Below are 16,205 nucleotides of genomic sequence, written 5' to 3' on the forward strand. Positions count from 1 at the left end.
CATAAGTTAACTATATTATTTAATAATAGATTACTTTGACTTTAAAATAAAAGGCTGGTTAGTAGGCTTATGAGCTAATATATATTTTGTAAGATAATAATGACAAAATTATTTAAATAAAATGCTAGTAATTGAAAGAAAAATAAGAATATAGGAGTATGTCACTGAGAAGAAGTACATTTTTCTTTTACATTTAGACCTTCATTCTTCTATTTTTTTTTCTTCTCCTATTCTATATAATCTTTATAGAGAATATCTTATAAATTAGTTGTCATAATTTAAAAAAAAATAAGACAAAAATAAATCGATCAGAAAATAATGAAATATATATATATTTTACAATATGAAATCTATCTTAAATTTATTGGAAAAAAAAAACTCTAGCATTTAAAATAAGAGAAGACAAAAGAGGCATTTATTGTTGCAGGTAATGGTGACACGATCCATTTAAATAATTATAAGGATATAGAAATGGATAGAATTATAATTGATAAGAAAAAGATAAATCCAAAATTATTATTATTATTATTATTATTATTATTATTATTATTTTCACTTTATATCATTCACCATGAAAATATCCGTAGAAAAACTCCAGAGTAGTAATGAAAGCAGCGAGTAACGCAGCACAGTAAGCGTTTTGAGGGGGTTTCCTCTTCTCTTCTTCCCTTCCTCCCTCCCTCCCTCCTCTGCCTCTCGCCAGCGTAAAATATTGATAAGACCAACCCTAGAACACTTCAAAATCACTCTCTTTGTCCATCGACGAACTCGAGTTTTGCAATTAACACCTTGGCCGTCCCTCCCCACCTCTTCCTCTCGTCGTTCGTTTCCCTTCCTCTTCTTCTGCTACTTGGCCCTTGCTTTCCTACTCGATCCTGAATTCCGAGGCATGGGTTTTTGTTCCTCTTGTCTTCTTTGCGACACCCGCTTCTTCTTCTAGCATCGAATACCCTGTAAGGGTTCCCTTTCGTCTTCGTAGAGCAATTCGAGACATGGGTTTTGCTCCCCTCGGTCTCCCCTCCAATACCCATCAATCTTTTCTTCTAAGATGTCGCTTCTCACTCTAGACCAGTTCTTGTCCCAGTCCCTCCTCCCCTGCTTCCGACGGAGAGAGGACGACGGCGACGAAGAAGACGAGGTGGCCGCGAAGAAGACCATGTACTTGTCCGAGAAGCCCCGCTCTGTGGATTTTTACAAAGAAGAAGGTAGAGATATGATGATTCAGGTGGTCGGGAATGGCGGCTTGCCGCCCCAACAGCAGCCGCAGCCGCCGCAGATGATTTTGGCGGAGAGCAGCGGCGGTGAGGATCTTGAAATCAAGGCCCCGAAGAAGAGGGCGGAGACGTGGGTGCAGGACGAGACGATGAGCTTGATCGGGTTTAGGAGGGAGATGGATGCGTTATTTAACACTTCGAAGTCGAATAAGCACTTGTGGGAGCAGATCTCTGCAAAGATGCGGGAGAAGGGGTTCGATCGGTCGCCGACCATGTGCACGGATAAGTGGCGGAATTTGTTGAAGGAGTTTAAGAAGGCGAAGCACCAGTCGAAGGGGAGTGGGTCAGCGAAAATGTCATACTATAAAGAGCTGGATGAGCTGCTGAAGAAGAGGAGCAAAAGTGCTCCTCATAAGAGCCCCTCTGGTTCCAAGGTTGACTCCTATCTGCAGTTTTCTGATAAAGGTAGTATCCCTTCATTCTTTTTGTGGAATTCTGTTAGATTTATGATTTGATTTCTGATGTAAATGATGCATTTGTAGCATGATCTAGATTTTACTACCCAGATAATAAAGGTTAGAGAAACAATGGGCCTAATTGCTCTCCGGTAGACAGATACTTTAACATGATTTGTGTGAAGAGTGAACACAACAGATTGGATGAAACACTATCAACCCAAATCAGTAAATCCATCTTGTGAACTCTCGATCATATGACAATCAATATATTTGTGATTAAGTTTTCGATATTATAGGTATGCTGATACCAACTAGTATTATATGTAACCATCAGTCAGCTGTAAGCCCCTAACAACATGACAAATATGTTGTTCTTTGATGTTTGGTAGATTTCATTAATTTATTTCAATAGATATCAACGCTTTCGACACCCATGCTCTCACTAGGCATTCTCTTAATCTGCCTCACCTTGGTACGTCCAGATGCTTCCCTAGTGTTTTGCATTGTGTGAGAGCCTATACGAGTGCTTGAAGTGCGTTTGGCAGCTTAACCTCTATTGCCTATTAAGCCCTGGATAGAAACAAGAATGGACAGCCATACTTGATTCTTGAATTGATTTTTTCTGCTCTTAACTTTGATCATGGCTTGTATGCTTACTATAGAGAGGTTGCATATATTTCTGGGATGTTAACATGCATGATTAATTTGCTGTTTTGGACTCCCTAAAGCTCTTCTATAACTTTATAATATTCATGCATAATAGACAATGTCCATTGATGCTTTCCTTTCTCCCATTTCATATTTCTTTATTTGAATGGATATTATAGAGAGGAAAAGTTGACTGCTTTATGAAAACTTGAGCAGAAATGACCTCATGGAAAGATAGATAAGGAAAGTTTTGATAACCGAGATATATCACTATTCAAATTCTTATACATTATCCAATGTGCGAGGATTGTACTACAACTTAAGTAACATATGATTTTAAAAAATTGCTCTTAAAAGCCCGTAATTTATTGTAATAATAGTAGTCCCTTGATTCATTGAATTAGAATTGAATCATTTTACAAGCTTATTGTATAAGTTCCTTCCATTATTAATTGTTATTAAAATAGTAAGGTCTGGATAGAATTACTAATTTGGTTAAGTGATTACCTAACCTTTGTATACTTTTTGGGTACTTGTTGGAACTTTAAATATTAACTTGGTTTAGTTCATATATCGTAATCCCCAAACATTCTAAAAATAAATTTTCAATGTGTATTATCAGCTCCATGTACAAATTTACAGCACCTCTCAATGATTGGAAATCATAAACACATTCACTGATGTCTTAAATGATGGCAAATAGATTTGTAGTATTTAGGTCCTAAGTAAATTCTATAATGCTTTCAAATTTTAAAGTCATTAGAATATGAGGAGCTGTTTTTATGAACTTTTTAGGTGGCACTTCACATAACTGTTTGTACCATTTCAACTTTTCTTTTTACAGAAGTCATGTGGGTTAAAGTCAAATAAAACCATATTTAGTATGCAAGTCCAAAAGTTGTGTGATGTACATATTTATCTGATTATAATATAAGCATTATTCATTCAGTTGGTTATCTTCCCTTGTTTTCTCTCCTTTTATCTTCTCTTTCTTTTACATATTTGCTTTGAGGTTTGCTTCTGAAATAAGTCAGCAGTTATTCTTCCTTTTCTTCATCATGTTTGATCCATCTTATTGTTATGATCTCTCTCTCCTTTGCTGGAATTTCATGTCTACATAAGTTCATAAGCTTCCTGGTGAATAAAGTTTAGGTATCACTTCTCTTCTATTAAGAAAGACATAAGTATTGAATATGTCCTGTACAGCAAGCTATGCAACTCTTGTCACGAGTTTTTGCATTCCCTACTTGCTTTAAGCTTCTGATCTTCTTTTACTTACAAATTTTATTGCTTTTGAATTATCTGTTGCAAATAAACTCTGGTATTCATATTACTGTCTATATTGTTCTTCTTCCTGATGTTGGAAGATCAGCTACAGGTGATTTATTTTATTGATTGGACTTAATTTTGATTGAAACTATGAGTGCATCTATTAGTTCTAGAATTTATCTTGGTAATATTCTATTGATTTTTCTTTTTCTTTGTGGTCTAGGTTTTGAAGATGCTAATATTCCATTTGGATCTGTTGAAGGTATTGGACTGTTATCCTATGTTTATCACTGTTGATTTTTCTTTTCATCATTTTTTACAGTATATTACTTATTTTTGTTTTATATGGTTCTTATAAACTTCACATGGTTTAGTATTCACTGTCACGACCCAAAATATGAATCACGACCGGCCATGCATCTCAATATGCTTGAGATGCACGAAGCCTTATTAATACTCTCTACGTGTACGATGGCAAAATAAATAAATAAATAAGAATGTGCTATATTAAATTTTATAACTAATTGTAATAAAAATATAAAACAATGTTAATATTTTTGAGTCTCTAAACTAAATAAATAAAAATGTCTAATCTAAAGCATAAAATCAAAAGAGCGGAAAGGTAAATAGGTGAATCCTAAGTGGAGGTGGAGTCCGGGTACATCTCGCTCAGTCGCCCCGCTGACTATTATCTGAAATAAATAAACAAATACAAAAAAAACAAAAGAACCCGTGAGCCAACAACTATAGCTCAGTGAGTGGAATCCACTCACTAAACTAATAAATTTTAATTCATATTAATGCTGAATAAATTAAACTAAAAGCAACAATATCCATCACAATATGCAATAGGCATGCTCTTTAAATAATAACCATGATAACAATAGAGAGAGATGTTACTACTTGTAACCTTGCACGTTTTCAACATATTAACATCTTTTAATATTTATACTGTCATATGTCTCAATGGGTCTAAACCCTGTGGATCCACATCAACTAGAAGTCACCTCGAGATGACACTCGGGATTTTTCTTCATAGCTGATCCGGTTAGGGTCATCAGAGGGTATCACCCTGTGATCAACACACTCTGTCTTTTCCTCTAACCGTTGAGAGAAGTTAGAGTCACCTAGGAAATTTTCTCATTTTTTTCTAGGACTGTACCCTAACCCCGCCAGAGTCACCTAAGAAAGTTACCGTAGTGATCTAATTTAGGACTTTCCCATGGACTTCCAGATAGACTTGAGTCACCACGGAAAATCGCAAATGATTTATACCGGGACTGTTCTCTAAGTCATATCAATACTAGTCTCATTTTTCTTTTCACAAATTTCAATATTAGCACGAAGTATGGTGATGCATTGAATATAATAATTAAATGCACACAGAAAATAAACAATTAAATTTTCGCACGTACGGATGAAATAAATAGACTTGCACACAGAAATTGCAACAATTTAATTTTTACACATGAGGGTGAAATAAATAATTTGCACACAGAAAATTTACATGGTCTGACAAAAATACGAAATATAATAAAATAAACACGTGAGTGAACCCACTCACCTGAGTCTAGGCAAGACAACCGAAACCTCAAATCTCTAGCTCACGTACTAGAATTCACCACCTTAAATAATAAATAATATTCAAATTTTTAATTTGAATAATAACAATATTTTTAAAATTTAAAAACCAAAAAATAACTAAAATAGGTTTAAAATTACCCATTGGATTGGGCTGGGCTGCTGGCCCGGCCCAATCCAAAAGAAATCAACTAAATCGGATTGGGCCGAGGCCCGGCCGGGGTGGTGGTGGGCTCGGGCAACCCGCAGCCCACCAACTTAAGTGGTTCAGTTCGGGTTTGTGGATTCGAAATCCAAACCCGAACCGAACCCGACTTAAAAAAAGGAAAAGGTGGTTGGCTCGGGTTTTACCTGAGCCCAGCCAACCCTTTTCTTCCCCCCTCGCGACCGACGCGAGAAGATGACTGAGGGAGAGGGTGACCGCCGACGACCTCTCGCCGGCGACCCCTTCACGACCACCTTCAACCTCTCCTCTCCCTCTCACCCTTCCTCTGTTGTCCTCACGAGGTGGAGGAGGACTCATCATCGACGGCCGACGCGGAATCCAACGCCGATCAGAGCCACAAGGGCCCTGTAGAAGACATCTCCGACACCAAGCTCGGAGCACGAAGCCTCCGGTGATGATGCGGTTGCGACTCGAAGCCGTCGGCCGGCCAGATTTGCCGACGAGGCCGAATTCCGCAAATTAGGTATTTCAGATTTACCTATTTAATTTTAAATTAAACTAGAGGGATGAGAGAGGGCTCACCGGGGAGGTAGTGTGGTGGTTCCAATTTCCTCCGGCGACGCTCCGGCTGGCCGATTCCACGGCGACGACTCCGACGGTGAGGAAGAAGCGAAAAAAGGGAGGAAGGAGAGAGAGAAGAGGGCTGGGGGTTGAAGAGAGAGAGGATTAGGGCTAATTTATAGATTAGAAGAGGATTAAATTTAATCCGATTCGGATTAGATGAAAACCCCCTTATCAGCCTCGACGCGTGCTGGAGAGGGAGAGGGGAGGGGCTGCACATGCAGAGCACGTGCACCCTCCTCTCTCAACCCCTAATTTTTTTTTATTTATATATTCTGGTTTTGACATTCACAGTTTGTATCTGCATGTTATCTTGATATTATGTGGTCAGCTTGATTACAGCTTTCCAATAGACATGTTTTTGGGGATTTTCTTTCTTGTTTATCACCTTTGCAATTCCTCAATTTTTTTTTTCTTTTATATGTTGCCAAAAGATTGAATCTGGCAAACCCTACATAGTGCTACAATATTTTATTTTCTGAAGATTTTAAAGGTATAGGAGATGAACAACACAAATTTGAGGAGAGGCTTTGTATAAGTAAAGGAAAAAAAAAAACATGAAGTATTGGAAAATGGGAAAACCATTAGGTAATGGATCTTTCATATTGCTGAAAGCATGGAAACTCATTCTAGCCATGTCAAAGTAGAATAACTAAATGAGTGATAAAATTAAATCGACGTTTCAACTTTCTAGAGCTTTCATTTCAGAGGATTGATCCTGTTGTTAATCGGGTTTTGTTCTTTGAAGGCAGGATAAATTAATCTATATTATAACTGGATAAATTAACCTGTTTTCTAAAAACAATTGAGAATTTGCATTGACTCTCATTAAGCAGGTAAAGTCATGTGACATGTTCAATATTCTTACAGTTAGCGGGTAAGCTAGAGTCAGGTGGAGGAAGAAAACATGAAGAAAATAGCACTATTATGTGGAGAAATAAAGAGGTTTTGATGGGTCCTCGGGGAAAGAAGGTAAAGTCATGTGACATGTTGAATATTATTACAGTTATTGGGTATGCACAGAGGTCAGTTGGAGGAAGAAAATATGAAGAAGGCAGTAGTGTAATTTAGAGAACTAAAGAGATTGACAGGTTCTTGGGGAAAGAGGGAGAAAAGAGAGTGAGGGAAAGTAGCCAAGGACTTGGATCCTTACTAGACACTTCCTAATGATAAAAATATAGAGACATCATATGAAGATTCCAATGAGATGATCTGACTTCTAAGCATCTAATTAGTCTAAGATTTTGTGAATCTTATTCTAAGGAGAAAAGTATGCTTTGAGTGTTTGATTCCTTATTAGTTGTCACTGGTAATTGTAATGCTTGTTTGATGAATCATTAGTGTGCTTTCATTCTCTTTTACATCAAGAAGATTTTGGCACTTAACAATGATATGTTTCTCTTTGCTAACCATTCTTAACATGAGCCATATGACTTTCTAGTTTCTACTGCTATCACAACATGTCTAGACTTTGAATCATTTCAGAAAAGTCCTATCTGGTTTTGGTCAAGTAACTTTGATTTCATTATAAGTGCTGTGTCTTAATATTTAGCAAAGGAAGCATTTGCTGTTGCATACTTTTCTTAAGCTCAGTCAAAACAAATCAGTTTCCGCCGAGAATGGTCCAAACCCAAGGCCGAGACTCTGGTTCAGCCTTGAACAGTTTTAGCATTGTTTGGGCGGCCCAAAACAATGCATATCTGTTTTGACCGAAAGTTGTAACCGATTAAAAACGTCGCTTCAGAGCAGAGAAAGTTTTGGTGTGATGATATTGGTTGAGTTATGTGTTAGGTATATTATGTACATTTACAGTAGAAATTAGTTATTACTCTTCGGATTATATTTCTTTTTGGAGGAAGCATGGAGATTCAGAATTGGTCGAATTTGTTATGAAGGACAATTAAATGGCTATCAGGAGTAGCAAAAAATTGCCATGTTGGTGATTTTGATAGTTTCACAATCTTTAGACATATTAATAATTTAATATATTGTATTCCTAAGGAAAATAATAAATTCTACATGTGGAAATTACAGAACCGAGTTAAGTCAAGTAGAAGCAAATATATATGGTCAAGATGAAAATGGCATAAAATAAGCTACTGGGTCCAATAAGAAGTTAAATTTGTGTAAAATGATAAAATAGTTCAGTAGATGTATGTAGGATCACTTTAAGCTTACTAGAAGGGGATATAAGTGGGCAAGCTGAAAAGTATCCTTAGCAAAGATAAAAGAGGAATAAAGAATAGCCAATAAATTAAACTGTTAAAGTAGTATATAGACTATTCATCTGTGAATGAGAATGGAAGCACCTGCAGTGCAAGTCAATAACTATTAAAGACAATTATTTTGTACTTTAAACATTTAAAGTTTAAAAGGTTGGGTTGTTAAATTTGGGTTGTTAAACAATACCTCATCTATGAGAAGCATGAGCAGATCCAATGCACATAAGACATCAGTTAATTGTGGCCTAAGTAATATTTGGTAAACATTCTCTGTCTCACTTCATAAAGATTCTAGTATCTCAACTTGTTGGAGATAACCAAAGTTTGAAAAATTGTGATCGGAATCGGCCTTCCGAAAAAACGATACGTATCGGTTGGATTGGCTATGTCGGTCGCTTGGATCGAATCAAATTATTTTAATATGACAAAAAATAAGGAAATAATAATTATTCACATATGAGCCTTAAAAATTAAACAAAAATACTAACTTACTCAAAAGTCAAAATTCGATGAATACCGAGTTGACTCTTATAAATCCCTGTGATCATCATCATAATCATTATAAGTTTGAAAATAATGATGTTTAGAGTCTAATGCTCCAAAGATTGATTGTATCATATCATCCATATCAAATGAATCTTGTTGAATCTGAGGAGGATAATAATTAATATGTGGATCTTGTGTCTGAGAATACTGATGAGGATATTGAGGAGGATAATAATAAGCATATGGATCATATGATTGTTTTAAACAATGAATACTTGATAGACCATAGTTTGTTGAAGTTCGCTGGAGTTAGATTTGCATCGCCGGAGCTCGTTGGAGCTAGATCTCTCGGTTAGAAAGTGAGAGTAAGTATAAAAGGAGAAATGAGTAAAAGAAAGAGAGTGAGAAAAAAGAGTAATAAGAGAATGGTAAGGAGCTTGGGGACATCAATAATTAATGTCTCAGGGTTGGATCCGGGTCAGATCCACAATGGATATGGCCCAATTTGATCAAAACTGGTCGATCCTGGCCGATTTTAGTCATTTGACTGGGATCGGCCATCGATCGGGATCGGGTTCGGCCGATCCGACAAACCTTGTAGATAACACAAAGTATAAGGAATTTTTATTCATTGGATGTTCAAAGATATTATTTAGGTTATTGATTATCTTGATGACTTCCGCAGGATTTTTCAAATATTTATTGTGATCAATCTCATTGGGCATGTCTTTCTTAATTTCTAAGGAAGTATATTGTTCATCATATATTTGGCATGTTTGGTTGCAAAAAGGGCAAGTAAAGAAAGAAGTGGGAGTTATTAAAGAAATCACTTTATAAGAAATAGCTATTACTGAGAATGTATGGTGACCTGAGTACTTATGGAATGTGACCAACAAGTGGAGTTGGGAAGTATCACTTTTTTTAGGAGAGAAAATGGAATGAACCAAAATTAGGGCAGTGGGTAAACTTGCATCCTAATTTTTTCACTTTCCAAAACCAAAATATAGGAACCGGGGAAGTTTTGGAAGATAGCCACTTCCCCTACTTCCCATCAACCAAACACGCCCATCATGCTGTGGGAAATCACCATTTCTTTTCTTCCCAGGAAGTCAGCTCCTCTGATCTGGATAGACCATATTAGTTTTGATTGGGTGTAATCTGCTGGCAATGACAACTGGGTGTTGACAGCTGGCACTGAGCAACAAGGTATGATACTCAATAAAGTGGCATGGTTCTTGTAAAGGTCACTCTAAAGTCTATTTGCATGTGAAGATTTCATGTCAGAAATCTCGGCATATGATAGGGACCCAAAATCAGCATATGGAGGCACAGGTTGATACTGTTGATTCAAGGAACCGTCAATATATTCATTGCATCTGTGCCAATATATAGCGGTAGCTAAGAATGCCAGCATTAACACGATTGTCCTTGCTATAATCTAAACTTAGCCAGCTATATTATTCTTTAGACATGCTCACTCTCTGTCTCAATTTCTTCTATAGCTTCCTACATTTTATATGTCTGAGGTGCCTGATATTGTACTCTGCCCAAATGGACATTGAAATGTTTGATGGAAGGTAACTATGTACACATTTTTGAAGTTTGCAAACTTACTAATTTTGTGATTCTTCAGCAAGTGGCAGATCGACGCTCAGTGTGGAAAGGCATTTAGAGCATGAAAGGCATCCTCTTGCCATCACAGCGGCTGATGCAGTGGCAACTAATGGTGTTAACCCGTGGAATTGGAGAGATACGTCCACAAATGGTAGTGTATTGTCCTCTTGCACACTAAAGCTGAGAAATAATATCAGTTTCCCTATTATATTATCCTGTAAGCAATAAGGATATTCGATAGTGTTGCATGGGAAGGGCTACTGGAAGCGAATATCTGTTTTTGCTAGCTGCTAAATGTCAGCTGACATTTAACTCTTTTCGAAAGAAATCTATTGAAATCAAGAATATTAAAATTTGACTTGTAATATTTAACCTTAAGTAGGTTTCTTTTTTGTGACTAAAAATGTTTCAAATTTAGATATACTGCATTCCATGCAAAAGCATTATATTCCACTTCTTGGTTTTGATGAATTATTTTACCCTTATTGATAGGTGGGGAAAATCAGGGCTCCTATGGTGGAAGGGTTATATTAGTCAAGTGGAGAGAATACACTAAAAAGATAGGTATAGATGGCAGCGCAGACGCAATTAAAGAGGCAATCAAATCAGCATTTGGATTAAGAACAAGAAGGGCATTTTGGCTAGAAGATGAAGATGAAGTCGTTCGCAGCTTCGACAGGGACATGCCTCTGGGAACATATACTCTTCATCTTGATGAGGGTAATTGCAAAATGCTTAAACCCTTGCGGCATAAGTAGGCTATATTTCGAATTGTATTTGGATTCTCCTTATTGGCAATGTTGATAGAAGTCAGTTTTTGAAGTTTGAGTCATACTATCCATTAGGAATGTTTCTTTTTCAGTTTTTCTAGCATGTTTGTCAACAAAATGTTTGTTTGAAAGTGCATGCCTATATATGGCAAGTATCTGCTTCTTGTTGTACTCTAATTTTGTCTATAATCATGTGCATGATGCATGCTGAGGTGGTTAAGAGAGCTTCATGCCACAAGACAAGTCATGTAGTGTGAACCATGATTAAATATATGTTTATAGATGATCTCAACAGGAGTTGATGATTTAATATGAAGATAATTTATATTTTATAGCGAGCCCCTCCAGAATAGCACAACCATGAACAACATATCTAACTGTTACGGGAGGGTGAGAGTTTGTGCATTCATGAAAAGTGTGAGTGACTGGAACAATGTTTTAACTTCATAACTTTGTTTCCATTTCTATTTGTCTGTTGTGATAGTTTATATTCTAAACTCTGCATTTACATATTGAGCATCTTCATGCATTATTGTTTAGCATGCCATATTAGACCTTAAGATCTCTCTTGTCGAGGAAATAAGTTCAAACTTATTGACTTCTTTCACCAAAAGGACACATAATTCCTAGATTAGAGGAGTTGAATGGCTCTAATCCATCTCTGGCAGACTCTGGTTGAAGTAATTGGTGATGCTTATTAAAATGGTAATATTTACAATTGTAGGTCAACTTTCTCCATAACTGGTTTACGAAGAGAAAAGGAGGAGCTGCCTCCGCAAGGGAATAGAGCCACAATAAGCCAATTGTCCAATACAAGAATGCTGAATGTTTGCTCGAAGTATCCAAACTAACCTGCATAGTCTAATTAAGCTGTCTTATTCACCATTTGAACTAGCTAAATGAACTTTCATTGTGGAAATTATTTTTTTTGTAATTATTATTACTATTTATTATATATATATATATATATATATATTTGTTGCTTTTCTTCAATTTTCAGAGAAGTTTAGGAGTGGTTTCAAAAGATAGCTAGAGTTGGTTTTTTTAGTAGTTGTAAAACATGTCAAACAGGAGAGAGCATCGTTTGGCTTCCTTGATGGTTGTAGTGCAAAATAGGAAAAGGAGTTAGGCAATGATTGTGCGAAAATTTGAGAATTTTAAGTCTTGGAATATGTACTGAATCTTTCAATAATCAGTGACATTATTACATAAAAAGGAAAGAAAGGAAAACTTCTTAGAAAAAGAAGCTATCAATGTTTTCCGAGGAAGCACGGATACTTCAAATAGCATACCTTGTTCGACACGTTTCAGACACCAGCACTCATCTGACACTTGTTGGACATTGTTGGAGACTTCAATGAAGTGTCCTAGTTTTCAAAAATATTGGCCATGAGATTTAGCTTATGCTGCAGAAATTTATAGTGGAAATCATCCTTTGCAGGATTTTCCTACATGCCACAGAAATGTAATGCCAAAATAATAATTTACTGATTTATTACATTGGAGAGGAATTTATTAGTGTAGATTAGTCCAAAAGATGACAGATTTGTCTATTCCATCCACTGTAGCAGTAATTTGCAGTTGTACAACCTGTAATTTAATATGCAAAGAGAAAGATGATAATTGTTATTTATTCTTATAATATTGATTTCTATTGTTGTGTATTAGCATTATCATTTGTGACTTATTATGTTACTTTTGTGGTTTGTGCACATTTTGGTCATCTCTCATGAATAGAATACACGTACTTGTGCATTTACATAGACATATCAATAATACATACATACATATATATATATATTATAATTTTCTTTATCTATTTTTCTGTGCCCTAAACATGTTGTGTCGTAAACATGTTTTGTCCTATTCTTTTTATGATTTGATATATTGGTGTGTCGTATCAGTGTCTCATTTGTATTCGTGCTTCTGAGATGTTCTTTTATAGGCAAATATATTTTGAAGAAAGAAGCCATCCCTGGTTGTTGCACTTATCACAAACATTGATACTTGTCAAACAAGTACAATAAAGAATGATGCTTTTATAGATGCATGCTATTCTTTTTATGGTTAAGGCTAAATTAGTCATTTTTATGGTATATGTAGTTATAGTTGGGATTATAAGCTACAAGGTTCCTCTTCCTGCTATAAACTCCCAAATTACCCTGCATCTGTGTCCAAGCCTAAAAGCATAAGAACCATCCCTCCTTGCGCTCTATCATATAGCTCTTTAGATCTCTGTTATATTTCCTAGTAGTACATTGAAATCTATTTACACTTGCTAGACCTGACCTTTGCATTGATATGATGTGTTAATTCTTTTCGGTCTTTTGGGGCAGGGAATTACAAATAAAATTTTGATCATGTTGTGGACATTGATGAACAGCATAATGGAAAGCTATGGAGTGGCTGCATCTTTTTCTTTCTTTTTCTCTGTCAAGGGGGATATTAGAAACTAAGCGTTCTGATGATATTAAGTATCATGAAGAACGAGAATGCATCTTGGGTAGAAGTCAGGAGATTGTTGTGTAAGGGGATGCAGTACAGAGAATATAGGTGACAGAAGAGAGACAAGCATATGCTTACATAAACTACTTCAGAGCTTAGCAGACTGAATTTATTTCTTATTTTGGCAAAGGCACATCATGAACAATTGAAATTTATGATTTTTTATTGAAAGAAATTCTTAAAAACCATACTTCTTGCAACCACTGGTTCAAATTTAAAATGCATGCAGGCAACCTTTTTGCATAATGTGCTGAAAGGAATTATGACCTAGGTTGAAGATTTCATGGTGGTATACAATTTAAGAATTTATCTCATATAGGATTCTAGATATCTTAAATTCACCATTGACTTTAGCATCTTTAGATTCTCAAACTAAAAATAAGGTAAGTTTAAGTCAAATTTCCGTATTTCCTTTTGAAGTATTTGATAGTTTGACTTCTTAGCTGATACTCTATCATAGCCCAATATTCTATGCATGTAAAGGACCTGAATCAGAAGCTGTAATATTTATACCTTGTCTAGAGTATTGACAAGTGTAGAGGGCTGAGTTTTATTTGCATGAGCCTAGTCTGCAGCCCTTCCAAGAAATAGATGGCTTTACCTACAACTGGCCTATAGCTTTTGCTCAATCCTCCTTGTTTCATTTTGCTATTGCCAGGTTTTGTCACTTGTCTCACAGTAAGGCTTACCTCTATGCACCTTGGTGTCATTACTTATTAATATTTGTTAAGGAAATTTCCTTTCTATTCAATAGGGATGGAATTGTGTAAATCTGATCCTCCCTGGAACCTGCATTGGCAGCAAATTGTAAGGGGTGCATCGTTATCTTTACTGTTCTTTTCAGGTTGACAATGGGATATAAAATCTGCATAATCTCTCTGGGGGCCTGCAGTATGGTAGAGTGCTATGGCGTGCTAAATCATTGCCAGTTCCTATGACTGGAATCATACCTTTTTGGGGGAATGCACAGTTTATATTGCCTATGATCACATACATGTTATGGCCAGACTTGTCAGTGAGTAAAACCACCTAAAATAGTATTGCCATATATTACAACATGTGCATGTACCTTCTGAGTACTCTCAACTCTCATGTTCAATTTGATCTGATGAATTGCCTGTAATTATGAGTACAGATAAAGTATTAAATTTTTTTAGTTATGTTGCTCTTTGCTTGTTTCCTGCCTAATTATATTTATCATAACAACATGCAGCTAACACGGTACGTGGAAATTTTTGGCTCATTTATTTTTTACACATTTTTGGCTCATTTAGTTTTTACATGTAAAGAACTTTGATTGATTAAATCATTGAATATAAGCATAGTTTCTACCCCTAGATGAAATGCTTGCAGCTGGTTCTTGCAGTGCTTTTTCGTCAAGAAAGTGGATGTGGTCTCCTCCTGACTCATTAATATTTTTCCTAAACTTTTCTCATCCCAATATCCTGTTTTGCCGTTAAATTTAATCTTTTATATGATGACTCTTGTGGATTTGTAAGTGGACTAATATAGGTATAAACATCTTTTAAAATTTTCAGGTTTAACAATTAAAGTCTGCATATATGATGACACAGACCACATACCAGTTCGTACTGAAGAGAAGACACTCTACACTGAAGATGATTTTCATGATTTCCTCTCTCACCGTGGTTGGAGTGGCCTGAGAGAACTTAGTGGCTTCAGAAGTGTTGATACCTTGGATGAACTTCGCCCTGGTGGCATGTATCAGGGCATACGATTACTGGGTGATTAAGTCATCTTAAAACATATAGCTGATTGAAATGTCTATCCTAATATCCTCGGAAAGAAATATGTATGCTTGCTGTTTTAAACACTACCACATTGCAGTTTCCGGCTAAGAGTTGCTGAGACTACATATGCAAGTTTCGATCCCAGTGAAGTGATTCCATTAACCTAATCTTGTGTAGTACACCTGGAACAAGTTAAACTCCTGTTGTAGCTATGTTGTTAAATTAAGCTGTTGTCACCCCCAGATGTGGTGGCATAGGGCTCTCAAACGTGTAGATAGCCGATATGGAAGTTGTATCACGATACCTTCGAAAACATATATTATGTCTGGGACTTTCTGATGGTCTAATATGATATACATCAGTTACTTATCAGAAAATAAGTACGTTTCCTTTCTGAATGGTTCTCGATCCCCAGATATGTATTGCGACATAGTGGAGTTTTGATATTTTTCTACAGCACCTCTGATGCATCTGTAGTTATGTTTGCACTTATTTGCTATCTGGAAATGTTGGACTGGATCTTCATTAATTACTCCATCTGGGGGACTTCCAACATTTCCTCTCGAAGAGTCATTGACATCAGATGCTTGTTGAAATGCTAATTGATCATATTCAACTTCCATTCTGGCACGGGATAGAGGGAGAAACGTGAGAAAGAGAAGAAATAATGAAGGTACTTTCGGTTAAAAAAGACTGACATTGGAGTCTTTTTGGGGATTAAAGTCAAAATGTACCGTGTTTTGATCAATTTTACACCTACAATTAACTGTATATATCGGTACTTTCGGTTAAAGAAAACTGATATTGGGATGTTTTTGAGGATTAAAGCTAAAATGTAAGGGGCTGAATGATAAACATTCATAAGTTAGGATGTCAAGCAATAATTTTTAAAAAAAAATA

The 16,205-nt window shown here is 36.1% G+C and overlaps 1 protein-coding gene across 3 annotated transcripts; it reads left to right on the top strand.

Annotated features, from left to right (window-relative positions):
• Positions 1–559: 559 nt before the first annotated feature.
• Positions 560–15,682, top strand: LOC140797509 (trihelix transcription factor GT-4-like). Of its 3 annotated transcripts, none has more exons than XM_073150988.1 (5): positions 560–1,679; positions 3,813–3,851; positions 10,299–10,430; positions 10,772–10,999; positions 15,093–15,682. In XM_073150988.1, the coding sequence occupies exons 1-5, from the start codon at positions 1,049–1,051 to the stop codon at positions 15,305–15,307; spliced, it is 1,245 nt and encodes a 414-aa protein (XP_073007089.1). In that variant the 5' UTR covers positions 560–1,048; the 3' UTR covers positions 15,308–15,682. The 3 variants fall into 3 exon arrangements, with proteins under 3 accessions (XP_073007089.1, XP_073007091.1, XP_073007090.1); XM_073150990.1 differs by lacking the exon at positions 15,093–15,682 and adding an exon at positions 13,386–13,754 and having other exon boundaries at positions 591–1,679; XM_073150989.1 differs by lacking the exon at positions 15,093–15,682 and adding an exon at positions 11,774–13,379 and having other exon boundaries at positions 591–1,679.
• The last annotated feature ends 523 nt before the right edge of the window (positions 15,683–16,205 follow it).

This window comes from Typha latifolia, chromosome 11, assembly GCF_019914945.1.
Source record: "Typha latifolia isolate L0001 chromosome 11, TyphaL0001v2, whole genome shotgun sequence".
NCBI lineage: Eukaryota > Viridiplantae > Streptophyta > Magnoliopsida > Poales > Typhaceae > Typha > Typha latifolia.